We start from the raw sequence: 13166 nt of genomic DNA, 5'->3' as shown, positions 1-13166 counted from the left end.
TCTGTGCTAACCAGAACGTAATCTCCATGGAAGACTGGATTAAAAAAAAAAATCTATTGCTATATCCCAGTGTCAGGAACAGTGCCTGTTCTGTAAATATCTGTGAAATGAATAAATGGGTCCCCAGCCCTCCATCTGAGTAGTGGGAGAGGGGAGAGGGTGAAGGAATGGGAAGTAGGCAAGACAACACCAAACGTGTTTCCCTTATGTGCCAATGCTCCTTACAGGCAGAGCACTTTTTAATTCATGGTGCCTGCCACTGGGCGGCGCCACTGAGCCATCAAACTACCAAGGCTGAAGGCGGCCTCAGCTTAGCCCTGCACAAGTGCTCACCTTTGAGGCTAGATACTTGTTGGCCTTGGGTCTTGCTGAAGAGAGACAGCTCGTTGGTGATGGACTCCAGCATCTTCACAAAGTTTGGCAGGAAGAGGATGACCTGGACATCATGGTTGGCTAGGTGCCTTCCACAGCTGATACCTTGAGCCCCCTTCACATGGGGCCCACATAGCAGGGCCACCGTAGGCCTCTGGTGAACATTTTTGGGATTCAACCTGCAACAGAAGGTAAAGAAGCATTATCAGCTACAGACTTGCCAATCCCTTTTACCTTATACCAGATGGGTGCCTCTTGGTACCTGTTACTCCCAGAGTTCTTGATAGTCCCAGCTTCCAGAGGGGGCCAAAATCCACTGCAGTCTAATCTACAGGGTGGCATTCCCATCGTCTCACACCCCAGTGTCACTTCATCTGCTGGGTCCTCTCACTAGGTAATTCACCCAGATCTTGTTCCATATAACACTGGTGCCACAACACTGCTTTCTGACCAACAACACTTACTGTTCTCACTGTGTCACCCATTAGGTCCAAACTCTGCTTGGCAAAGAGGCTTTTCCTTCTCTGCAGCCTTCTCTGCTCTCCTTCCCCATCATACCTGCTCCACTGCAGCAAGGCTGGTCTCATCATTCTCTCCTGCACTTGGAAGACTCTTTCTTATTTCTGCTCAAACTATGTCCCCTGCCCAGAGAGCCCTTCACTTTTCAAACTCTGACCCACCTTTTCTTTGAGATCCAGCTAAAGGCTCACCTCTTCTAGGATTAGTCTGGCTCAACTCCTAAGAAACTCACAGCAAGTACCAAACAGGACAGTTCTAAATCATCCTCAGTCGGTTGCCAGTCTAAGTTCTCTTCACGGAGCTGCCAGTAAGCTAATAAGGGCAATGCTGTAGATTCTAATAGTACCTATTTCATAGGATGCTGTGTGGATTAATGGACATACCACACTTAGAACAGGGCCCGACACACAGAAAGTGCTCAATCGATGGTGGCATCATTACTGTACTGGTCATGGGGGAAGCAGCAGGCTAGGGGCTTCCCAGTCTCCTAAGCTGGCAGCTGCCTTAGACACCCACTTTATGATGAAGTAGTCATTTCCAGTTTCCTGCCATTTGAAGTTGAGATCCCTCTGAGCTCAGAGAAGCCACAAGTATGGAGGTTTAGAGGATTAGCCCTGGAGCTGTGCCCAACTCACAGGCAGTACAGTCTGCCCCCAGGACAGGAAGGTACGGGCAGATGAGAGCAAGAAACAGGCTTAGGTCTCTGCTTAGGGGCAGAGCAGGGACAGTCACTTACTGGTCTCCCAAAGGAAGGAAAATGACAGATGCCGTTGAGCCAAAGAGGAAATCCCCACCCTCAAAGTAAATTTTGGGGAATTTAGCAATGTTGTCTACAAATACAGTAAACTATTCATTTCCCCCAATATATCTGCATCATAAAGAAATATGACAAGTACTTTTCCCTTCTGACAGATACTGCAGAGTTCTGGCATCTGACTCACCCGTGTCTGTTCCCTCAATGGATTCTCCCCCTCACAGAGGCACCTCCTATCAGAGGACTCAAAGCAGACCATGGCACCCACATACCCAAGAGCAGGGGGCAAAATACAGGCACTGGAGACAGACCTATATGGATAGGAGACCTGGCTCCACCACACACCAGCAGCGTGACGTGGTGCAAGCTTTTCAGCTCTCTGAGCCTTAGCTTGCTCATCTTAAAACACCGGGCTACTATTTACCTTTGAGGTGAAGTTATGAGGATCAAATTAAATGCTGCTGCAAACGCACAGCAAAAAACTGCTTGGTACTTGACATACATGAAACTGACTACTAACTGTGGCAATCTTTCTCAAAGGAAAACCGCAGCTGCTGCAAAGGACAGAAGACGGCCCTTCTGAGAGTTCAGACACTGAGAGAAAAGACAGGTGTGAGGACAGCCAGCCCCCAAGAAGCTGGCTAAAGAGGACTGTGACTTGGTGAGGACATTCAGTCCCTGCCCCCAAACTGTTGTTTCTGGGAAGCCACTTTTATGGCCTCAAATACTCCCGGGAAGACCTTATTCCCGGAGCTGCCCCAATGGCTGCACTGGGAGGAAGCGCAGCAGCCACCAGACCCGAAGGCCCGATGCTCCTTCAGAGGGCAGCCTGCACTATTCCTTCCTTTGGGGGTCTCTATTGGCTCTTCCCTGGCACAGGAAAGGCCAGGGATCCAGCCTGATTAGCAAGTACGCCTAAATAAGGGACAAGGAGGAATGAACACCCCCAAACTCTGTAGGGCGAGGGCGGTGGAGGTACAGGGGAGGGAATCTCACAGCCAGCTTGGATCACTTTAGACACCACTCTCCCACAAGGTTGCCAACATCCTCCTCTACACTGACAAATCCAGCAGATACTCGTCAACTCTAATTTTGCCTGATCTCTCAGCAGTACGACTGGGGACCATTCCTGTATTCTTCAAACACTATTCCTTTGGTTCTTAAACACTACCCCTCTTAGTTTTCTTACCTCTCTGGCTTTCTTTCTCAGCCATTCTGAAAGGCTCTTCATCTCTAACTATGCCTTTAATGCTGACATTCCCCGGAATTTCACCCTCGGCCCTTTCTTCCCTTTACATCCTCTCCTAAGAGGATTTCATCTATTCTTACACCATCTATGAGCTGATGACTTCTAGGTCTCTATCTTCTGCTCAGACCTTTTCCTAAACTTCAGATCCAGACTGCTAATGGTCTATCAGGATATTTCACAGGGCTCCCAAACTCAACACATCCAAAACAAAATCCACCATCTCCCCCAAACCTGCTCCTCTTCCCATATTCCCTATGCCAGTGAATGTTCTCACTACCCACCAGGAGTCCAGGCTAGAAGGCCTGAAGTCAGTGATCACCGACACTCCACTTTCCACCACCTCTCACACCCATTCAGTTACCCTGCCCTGTTGATTTTACTTTAAAAAAAAAAATCCCTCATCTATCTACTTCTCTGATCCCTACTTCCTTGGTTGGAACCACCATCATCTAGCCCCTGGCTCAGTTTTCTAACTGGTCTCTCTGCCCTCAGTCTTGCTTCCATTCAATCTATTCAGCCAAAGTCATATCTTTAAAACACAGGACTAATCATGTCACTGCCCTAATGAAATCCCTTCAGCGGCTCCCTACTGCTCAGCTGTACTAAGGCCCTACTTCCCAGCCACACAGAATGACTTATGGATCCCCACAACTTCCACGGTCTCTCAATTCTCTGTGCCCTTGGCACATGCTACTCTTGAGACCTAAGACTACTTTTCCTCCTTTCTGCTTGCCACAGTTAATTCTCCCTTGTTCTGCAGGACTCAGCTTGGGTGCCACTGTTCTAGGAAGGTTGACTGGCTTCTCCAGCCTGGAGCAGAAATGTGGCTTCCTGGAGAACATTCTGTTTCCTCTACCCCAGCACTGTACTTTCTGGAGACCTCACTAGGCTACTGGAGGGCAGGAGCAATATTTTATTCTTCTTTGTATCTTTAGTGCTAGCACAAGGTCTGGTACATGGCATCAGTAAATGTCCACAACTAAAATTAAGTATTGCTCCTGATAGATGAGCCCAAGGGGCAAGTGAAAAGGTGCCAAACTCTAGCTCTCCCACCCAGTTGTCAGGGTGGCTCTACAAGTTTTCAAGTACTGAACTCAGGCTGATTTGTATTCCAGCCCCTCTGAGTGAATGACGAGTAGCACAGCCTGGGGCTCTGAAAAGCTTCTTCAAAGGCAGGCCTCCTGTAGTAAGTAGGAATCTCAAAGTCTTTCCTGTTACCAGGATAGAAGGGGTCCAAGGGTGGCTTGCTGGAAGAAGAATGAGGTCTGCCAGGAGATGAGTAAGAGGGGCAAATGAAAACCTCGTAGCATCCAGGAAAGTGACTTCATAGAGATGCGCACACTAGACAAGCAGGAACTATCTGATGAACTCTCTGTGAGGCCCTGTGGTGATGACTTGGCAGAGTAGCATCACCCCACACTCAGCCCCCACCAGTCTATAGGCATTTACCTGTTGGGTCCTCCAAGCAGGGTCAGTGCCATCTGACTGGCACATACTCCTGTCATCTCCAGTCTCCGCTCCAAAGTCAACCCATGCTTCTCAGCCACAGACAACAGCTTTTTATGCAGCTCATAGGAAACACTTGGGACAACCAGGCCAGAGTCTGTAGTTCAAAAGGAGATGAGAAGAGAAAGGGAAGGTGATTACAGGAAACCAGGTCCACAAATGGGTATACTTGATCCAGGATTCTGTGAAAGCCAGATTTTAAGACTGACCCTTCCCTGGCCCATCCACGTAATCTGGGACCTAGCCATGCTCTGCAGCCCTCCAGAGCTCGAGCAGCGGATGGGGAACTGAGGAACAACCTGTTTAGGTTACCAGAGAGCAGGGATGAACTTAAGCTCTCTTAGCAAGTTTAGCTTTAGACCTCGAAGGCCAAATCCACCTAGATGTATTTGGTAGTACCAAGAAAAGGCTGGCACAGAGTGTGTAACAGCAACTTATCGATCGCATTAGAAGAGAACATGCTTTGCTTAAGGTGGGGGAAATGCCATCCTGGCAACAGGGTCTTCCTTACCAGTAGACCCCTTATTCTTCCCCAGAAGTAGAATACACACTAGCTGACCCTCCTGACCTCGTGGTTCAATTTCAAGGCAGGATGACTTATTCATCTACCTGTTCCCCACTTCTTCTTCCTCTTCCTTTCTTCTATTTAGCCCTTCCTCTTTGCTTAAGAAATTCAATCAGAAACTTGTTTTCTCAAATAATCTGTCATTTTCTCCTCACGCAGGGTGAGTGTAACCCAGTACTCACATCACAGGGAAAGAGTACCTGGAAAGTAACCCAGAGCTTGCTGTGAGCTACTCAGAAGAATCTTGGACATTTTATTCACCACAAATAAAGAGAACTCTAGAAAGGGAGGATCACAGTCGTTGAAAGTACACCACGGAAAGTACTTAGTTTTAACAAGGCCAAAGTCTGCAGCACCTGGTACACTTGAAGGAGTCTATGATATCGTACGCCTCAGTATCAACATACCAGCTACTGTTTCAGGGCCCAGAAAACCAGGACAGGATAGAAACAGCAAAAGTCAAAAATTGTGATCTGTAATGGGTAGCTCTTGCCTTGAGAAGCAATGCCATCTTACAAACAGGGCCACAGGCTGGCCCCAAGGGAGCAGACCCTTTGCCAAATAGCCCCATTTGGACTCACTGGCTGACAGACCAATAAACATGATTCCAATTAGCAAGTCATCGTGGGACTGCATGTAACCAGTTTTGTCTGGCTGAATTAGATGCCTTTTTAGATCCTGTGTCCTCATCTATACTGAATTGTAAACTCCTCAAAGTAGGGAAATAAGCCTTTTCAATTTGGCCCCAACTCCTCAAGCTGTCTCAGCTATATATATTCAATAGGCCAGATTTCTCATCAGGTACTCACACACATAAATGATGCAAACCTAGTGCTATTTCTGGTCTGGCCTAACTCTAAGATAGAAGTTCTCAGCAAGTTCATCATCATCATTCTATTAGTTCCCGTGCTCTCTATAGAAAAACCTGTCTTCCTAACTGACCAATTCAGGAGAAATTTCTTGAGGTTTTATCGGGTGTCCAGTTCTGCCTACACAGATTCTTAAAACCACACAGAATGATTCTATGGCTGTACATTTTAACAACGGGAAACCAAACACAAACACTGAACCTTAAGCACCCAGGTCTGTATCTCTCAAGGGAAGGCGAAATAATAATTTCATGTAATGATGATAATAAAAAAGTGTCTACATATCAAAATTAACACTATCCTTTTGGTTAACTGAGCCCCTCTACCTGCCTGAGTCCTACTTCTACCTTGGGCAGAGATAACAAACAGTGCCATGAGGAGCGCTGTCTCTCCTCCCACCTTTTCTGATTTGTCAATTATTGACATCCCAGGTGCCAATGCTGGAGGCTGCAGCCTGACCTTGCATGTAAACAGCTGATTAAAACAGCCATTTTTATGGCCTGCTCCAGACACGCACATATTATCAAAACTAATTAGGAACCACTGATAGCAGTGTGGAAAAGCTGAAGGAATTCTCACGAGTCCTAAGCCACTAACAACCCTAAACCTGTCAGACAAGTCATGCACCTGCCTACTTCAAACACCCGCTTTACCTGCAAAGTCACGCAAGGGAGAACTTCCCCTCAAGTCTGCATTTCTTTACCTATTTATCAGATGAATGTGAAACAGGTCAGGGGAGTGAATCTTGGGCCTGCCACACTACAAATCAGGCTTTCTCTCTGGGTCTAGGTCTTGTGCTGTGTATACAGGCACCCCCCTCTCCTGTTGAGGGCTCTCTGGAGGCAGGCTGAAGCATTCTCTGTCACCTTTCTCCTCAAGTCCTTAAGGGTACAAAACTCATGGTGCAGGGAGAAGAGAACTTATCCCACTGTAGTGCCAGCCCTGACAGTTTTATTATATTTTTCTTTTTTGGAATGTAAGTTACTGACCTCAGCTTTGATTACTGAGGCATCCTTTCAAAGAGGCATCCACTTCAAAGATGGCTATCTCAAATAAACGCATTGCCAGTCACATGACTAGATAAAGAGTCAGGCTGCCTCCCCTGACTGAGGCTCCTTTGTTTCAGAGATCTTGGTTGATTTCAATAACTGACCATTTGGGCTATCTTTTTCTCTTCCTGCTTAAATTCCCACTCATGTTTTAAACTCGCCAATAAAAAGTGACCCCATGAAACCCTAGGTCCCCACCCTCGATCCCAGTAAAAGCAGAACCCTAGGCCCTTTCTCTCTTTCTCTCTCTCTCCCTGTGACCTCTTGTGTGGCCCTAGATGTGCTAATGTAATTCCAGGTCTTGTAAGTAATATACCTTCATTTTTTAAAAGTTTCCTGATGGTTATTGCTGAAAGGTGTCTTGCAATCATAATAAGAACCATAAGGGCTGGTCCAGCCACAATACTGGTAATCGATAGGTTGAGACCAGCACAAAACACCCACTGTGGCTGGCTGGATGCTGCAGATGGAAACTGCGTGCCTATCGCCGTCTCCCCACTGATCTGTGCTGGGGGGAAGGGGCACTGTTGATGAACTGGCTAGCGTAGGGAAAGCCAAGGCCAAGAATCTTTTCTGCTCAGTCTGCCAGCTGCAGACTAGGACTCCAGTGTACTCTTTTCTGATTGCTTCTCTGAAAGGAGTATGCAAGCACACAAAATGTTCCTTTTCAGCATTTACATACAAAGTCCAACCAGTCAGACTGGCTTATCAGAAACAGTCAGAGAATAAAATTCCAAAGGAAGGGAACCAAGAACATAGCATGTAACTGCAAACAATAACACTGCCAAAGCCTGAACATGGGCCAAGCCTAATTATGTTTGAGTTGGAAGGTGGATCTTTATTGTTTGAGAACCAAGGCAGTAAAATCAGTTGGTAGAGTTTCTCTTAATATTAATATGTATTTTACAGCTGTTGGTGAAACAAGAAAGGGAAATAAAGTTATACTGAGTTCGGAACAAGAAGAGCCTTTCTTAGGCTTAACCTTAGGGTATCAAGGAAAATGACTTCAGCACACTCAGTACAGGCCAGGGGAGAAAAGTCCTCCTCGCTGCACAACTCATTCCACAGCATGAGGCTAAGGCTACGGAACCCAGTGGCCCAAACACTGCCCATGCCTGCTGCAGTCTGCCCCTTCTTCATGGCTTCATCACTTCCACTGCTCGTTCCAGTATAGACTATTTCAGGCCTTTCCCTCCCTTAGACACATATGCAAGTTCTCACACCTTCTATCGCACCACTCCACCAGCACCATGTACAAGCCTTTTCCCAGAAAGGGTCAGCTGTAAACAAAGGCAAGTATGGGTGAGATGTTTCTGACTCTTTCCCCACCTTTTCCTTCCCGCTTTTACGACAACTAGACCAACACCCTGTCCACACTGGACCTCATTCCTTCAGGTTAAAGCTCCAGTGGAACAAGCTTTGGACTCAAGACGTAAAGGACTTCTCAAGATTACTTATTAATTACAAAGGGGAAAGTATCCTTACAAAGAAGAAATCTGGTGGACACCACCTTACCAAGTGATCAAACTTAGCCCCAGTGATGGGACAAACTGACATCACATGCCCTGAGAGAGAAAGAGCCCCACCAAAATCCTGGAAAAAATGTTTAACATGAATCATATCAAAAGGAAACAATCAGTAAAGTCAAAACTAAGGGGTATTCTGCAAATCAACTGGCCTAGATTCCTCACAAATCTGTATCACAGAAGACAACAGAAGTTGTGAGAACTGTCCCAGTTAAAGGAAAAGAAACAAAAGAGATATGACAACTAAATGTAATATGCAATGGCTGATTAAAAATATGACTTTATAAAGGACATGACTGGGACAACTGGAAAGTTTTGCATATGGAGCATATATTAGATAATACTTTTGTGTTAATTTTAAATTTCCTAAGGGCAATCTTGCAGCATGGTTGTATGGAGCAATATCCCACTGAATACTCACAGAAGTATTTAGGGGTGGAATGTAATGAGGGCAACTAAATCTCAAATGGCTCCAAGATCTGTGTGCGTATGTTTATATATTTATTAAGTAAATGTGGTAAAATGTTAGTGAATCTAAATGAAGGGTGTATGGCTATTCATTATACTATTCCAGCAACTTTTCTGAAAGTTTGAAATTTTTTTCAATATAAAAAGTTGTGGAGAAAAAAAAAAAAAAAAGTTGTGGAGAGAAAGGAAAGAGAGAGAGTTAAGAGTCTCCAAATATGATTGACAAATGTTTATAGAGTAATAATACAGCAATCAGTGGTGGAGTGGGGATGGCAAGAGACAGAGAAAATAAAGAGTATGAAAACAGACCCTGTTCTCACAATCTTACAATCCAGCTGGAAACAAAAAATATACATGTGTAAATATTAGAGAATACACCACAGTCCTAAAGTGTGTCATTCTGGGCACAACATGAACAAAATTCCAGAGGTGATGTGAAGCTAGCTTAGAGTCATGGGCAGGGCCAGATTTCAGATGGCTGTAAAAGCTGAGTTGTTTTATGCAGGATGAAGTAGACAGGGATAGAAGAGGAGGGTGGAAAAATCCTGTAGAATTGATTTCAAGGGATGTGGGGAGCCTACGGGGCAGCACACAAAACTAAATGGTCATGATAATTTCAAAGGAGATTTTGAAGGAAGAAGAGAATCTAGAGCCAGAATGAATACTGAGGATAAAGGAAAATTCCCTGACAGGGCTACTACAGAAGGAATCACCTGCTATTAAATTAGAAAAAATGGCCTCCAGGGTCCTTTCTAGTCGTGAATTTCTATGAGAAGGAAGAGGCAAAGATGGCCCCAAAGTTTCATGCTGGACACTTAAAGAATGGTGATTCCACTGAAAGGAATGGGCATGCCAAGGAGTCAAAAGATATGAGTGGGGGTGAATTACTGACTTAGCTTTGATATGTTGAATTTAAGGAGGATGGTAGGTGCATTGAAATCAAACTATTTCCTCACTCTGGCTAATACTTGTGGCTCTGAAATGGCAAGGGGACACATATTGGCAGAGGAGTCACATTTGAAGAGATCAACTCATTTTCTAGAATGACCAATTGGCAGCTTTATCAAAAACCCAGGTACCAGGCCATAATGTGCTAGGCTCCAGATCCTCCAGCCCTTAGTCTGAACTTAAACTCTTAAATTAAAACTCTGGCAACAAGTTGCCATGAGACCTTTTCCAGGCGACAGACTGCAGGAAGCACAAGTGTTCACTACTGGGGGAAGAGTCTAGGCAAGACTTCTGTCTTACGAGTATGGCTCTAAAACCTCATGAGAACACCAATGACTACAACCAAGCCCTTCAGCCCTATGACAACTGTCCACCTGATTAGCCAGGTCTCCATGTTAAAGGGACCGACTACTTCCCTCTACTCCTGGACTGGAGGATCGGCTAGAACCTGAGGTTCCCCAAATCAACCAAGTTGCTGTCAAACAAGTCTGCCTACAGAGACACAATTTTAGAAACTAGGCTCATTAGCTCTGCTCAATGAAAGTTGTGACACTTGGTGCAGGAGCACAGGTGTATTAGTGTTGGTATCCTGGTCCAGAAGACCTCCTAGAATTTACCTCCTGATATCTCCCTTAAAATAAGCAATGTAGAAGAGGTGCCTTCCTGGGAATGGCATCCCTGTAGCACCTGGTCTAACCTGTAAAAACAGGACAGGGAATGGAGTAGGGGTGGGGATCGAGAGGAGACCACGGCAGGAACCCATGTGGGTTGGGTCTCTGGTTTGAGAAGGCAATGAGATCATGACCAGTTCCACTGCAACCAACAGTGGATTCTCTGAATGAGAAGGATCCTCAGCAGGAACACAACAGCTGCTGAAGGGGCCTCACTACCCTCAGGGTAAAATTCTTAAATGGCCACTTCTAACTCAAAGATTTATTTCTTCCTGGATTCCTTTTGAACACATAACAAAACCAAAGCAGGTTTCCTGATTATCTGTCCTTTCAGAGATAAAAACACTGCTGGTCTTGAAAGCATTAGAATGCTTCTTGAAGGACTCTTGGTGACAAGAAGCAGAGAAAGGCAACCAGGGCTCAGAGGCAGAAATGGAATGCCAGCTGTGGAAGACAACTGCCAGCATGGAATGGTGAAAGCCAAGCTTGTCATGAGAGCAAGATACATCCCCACTGAATCTAAAAGACTTAGCTCGCAAAGGTGGGAAGAGTAAAGAGGCAAGCCACAGGAACAAACCCACTGTGCCTTTACCAGCTGTTCCCCTTCAGAGTAGGAGCTAGAAGTGCTTTCACCAAGAGAAATGAGTATGGATAAGTCGTGTTGGACCCAAAGGGAGCTCAGACCGGAGTGCCTCACGCAAACTCTGACTGGATCCTTTTGCAAGACAGTAAAGAACAGTAACCCTACTTCAGGTCACCCTCACATACTTGCTGCTCCCTAAATCTCAGCAGACACATAGTGTGGAGGTAGAAGAAGGTCTTTCAGACAAAGCAGATGGGACAACTGCGGAGACTTGGTGCCTGCACCAACAGCACCCCACTGCCTCCCATCTGGGCTTCTACATACTTGAGGACAGAAAAAGGCCCCACAGTGGAAAACAAATGACATAAGTTAAATAAGAATTCTACCCAAATGGAAGCGCTCTTGAATAAATATACCTAAGAAGAATTTATTAGAACCCAGGAAATGAAGAATTTGAGACACTTTAAAGTTATTCTTGATGAAAGTTTTACTGGAACACTTAACTCCAGCAAACGGGGATAATAACAAAATGGAGCTAACAGTTCAACCTCATAGAGATGCCATGAAAATTTACTGAGATAAGCACATGAAGTGCTTAGAATGGTGCCTGAGACATAGTAAATACCCAATGAACATTTCATATTATGATGTTGGCTATAATCATGTTGCTTCTCTTGAATCAGGCCCCTATCCTCCCCTTTCTGCCACCTCTAAACCTTGTACACACATCTATTATTTGTTTGTTTATACATCTGGTTATCCTATACTCTAAGGCCCCTGAGGTGACGGACCATGACTTACCCAGAGTATCTAGAATGGTGCCTGACACAGAAATTCTGTAAAGGTTGATGTTTTAAAATAACCTTACTGAGGCAGCCTTTCCAATTCACATTTAGAGTCAAATACTGATTGAATAACAATTACATGCCAAGCATTTTGCCAGCTGCTTTTTCACATGATCTCCTTTAATTGACATGTATTACGCCACTTTACAGATAAGGAAACAGGCTCCGTAGCCTCCATTTGGCTACATAACTCAATTCCCTGCCATTTTTCCTGCCCCACAGGTCCAGTGCCTCTGAACCCTTTTACTCACTCAACCCTTTCCCACCTATTTTCAATCACCAATCTTATCAAATTCCCTTTTGTCATTTCTCTCACACCTTCGTCTTCCTTTCCATTCAGAGGCCCAAATCCCTGGTACGTTAGTCATGACATGAGCCTAACTTAACTGGTCTTCTGCTCTGGTCTCTCTCTCCTCTCATTCTATCCTGAATCCTCCCATGAGACCAGTCTTCCTAAAGACTAAAAGTTTTCTTAAAAGAGATTTTGGATCATGTCATTTTCGGAATCCTTCAGTTGTTCCCCATGGCCACAGGACAAGGATAACATTGGCACACAAGGTTCTCTGTGCTCTGGTCCAAAGCGTTTTTTTTTTTTTTGAAAGATTGGCACCTGAGCTAACATCTGTTACCAATCTTCTTTTTTCTTCTTTCTTTCTTTTCTTCTTCTCCCCAAAGCCCCCCCGCACATTGTTGTACATTGTAGTTGTGGGTCCTTCTGGTTGTGCTATGTGGAATGCCGCCTCAGCATGGCCTGATGAGGGATGCCATGTCCACACCAAGGATCCAAACCAGTGAAACCCTGGGCCACCAAGGCAGAGTGTGCGAACTTAACCACTCGGCCACGGGGCCAGCCCCCAAAGCTATTTTTAATTCCTCCTACCCCCAACACAAACTCTGTCCTGGCCAAACCAGACAATGGCTAATTTCCCACACAGCCCTTTACTCACACTATTCACCAGCATCTGCCCAGCCTACCCACAAACATCCTCCTCTTCCTCTCTGCCTGATAAAATCCTGCCCATGCTTCAAGGCTTCTGTCCTGCTCCCTTTGTGAAGACTTCCCTGATCAGCCCAGCCTTTAGGACCCCTCCCCGCCTCTCAACACCCAGTGCTCTTAATGTCCACACTCTCACTGGACTCTGGGCATATATAGTATCTTTCCATCTCCAAGTACATTTTAACAACATGAAGGTAAGGACCATCTTAGGGTGACTTACACATAATAAGCACAGTGTTCTGACT

The 13166-nt window shown here is 45.4% G+C and overlaps 2 protein-coding genes across 13 annotated transcripts in view; one reads left to right on the top strand and one right to left on the bottom strand.

Moving 5' to 3' along the window:
- The window catches only part of CLK3 (CDC like kinase 3), a 45456-nt gene extending 36394 nt beyond the window's left edge, over positions 1-9062 (top strand). For 2 of the 5 annotated variants that reach the window (XM_070233490.1, XM_070233484.1), the window contains exons 13-14: positions 2186-2306; positions 5125-7214. In XM_070233490.1, coding sequence (XP_070089591.1) covers positions 2186-2290 — 105 coding nt within the window. In that variant the 3' untranslated portion in view covers positions 2291-2306; positions 5125-7214. Of the gene's footprint in view, positions 1-2185; positions 4348-5124; positions 7215-8241 lie in introns of those variants that run through there. The other 3 variants (XM_070233491.1, XM_070233566.1, XM_070233563.1) reach the window with 3 other exon arrangements.
- EDC3 (enhancer of mRNA decapping 3) overlaps positions 1-13166 on the bottom strand; it is a 59828-nt gene that overhangs the window by 4846 nt on the left and 41816 nt on the right. For all 8 annotated transcript variants that reach the window (XR_011425320.1, XR_288965.4, XR_011425309.1 and 5 more), the window contains 2 exons: positions 4344-4497; positions 334-551 (listed from right to left, as the gene is read on the bottom strand). Coding sequence is in view for 4 of the 8 variants with exons in the window: in XM_005602923.3 (XP_005602980.1) it covers positions 334-551; positions 4344-4497 (372 nt within the window). In the remaining 4 variants the exon portion in view is untranslated. The remainder of the gene's footprint in view (positions 1-333; positions 552-4343; positions 4498-13166) is intronic.

The sequence above is a fragment of the Equus caballus genome, chromosome 1 (assembly GCF_041296265.1).
Source record: "Equus caballus isolate H_3958 breed thoroughbred chromosome 1, TB-T2T, whole genome shotgun sequence".
Taxonomy (NCBI): Eukaryota; Metazoa; Chordata; class Mammalia; order Perissodactyla; family Equidae; genus Equus; species Equus caballus.
This window is presented reverse-complemented; position numbering and strand designations above follow the sequence as displayed.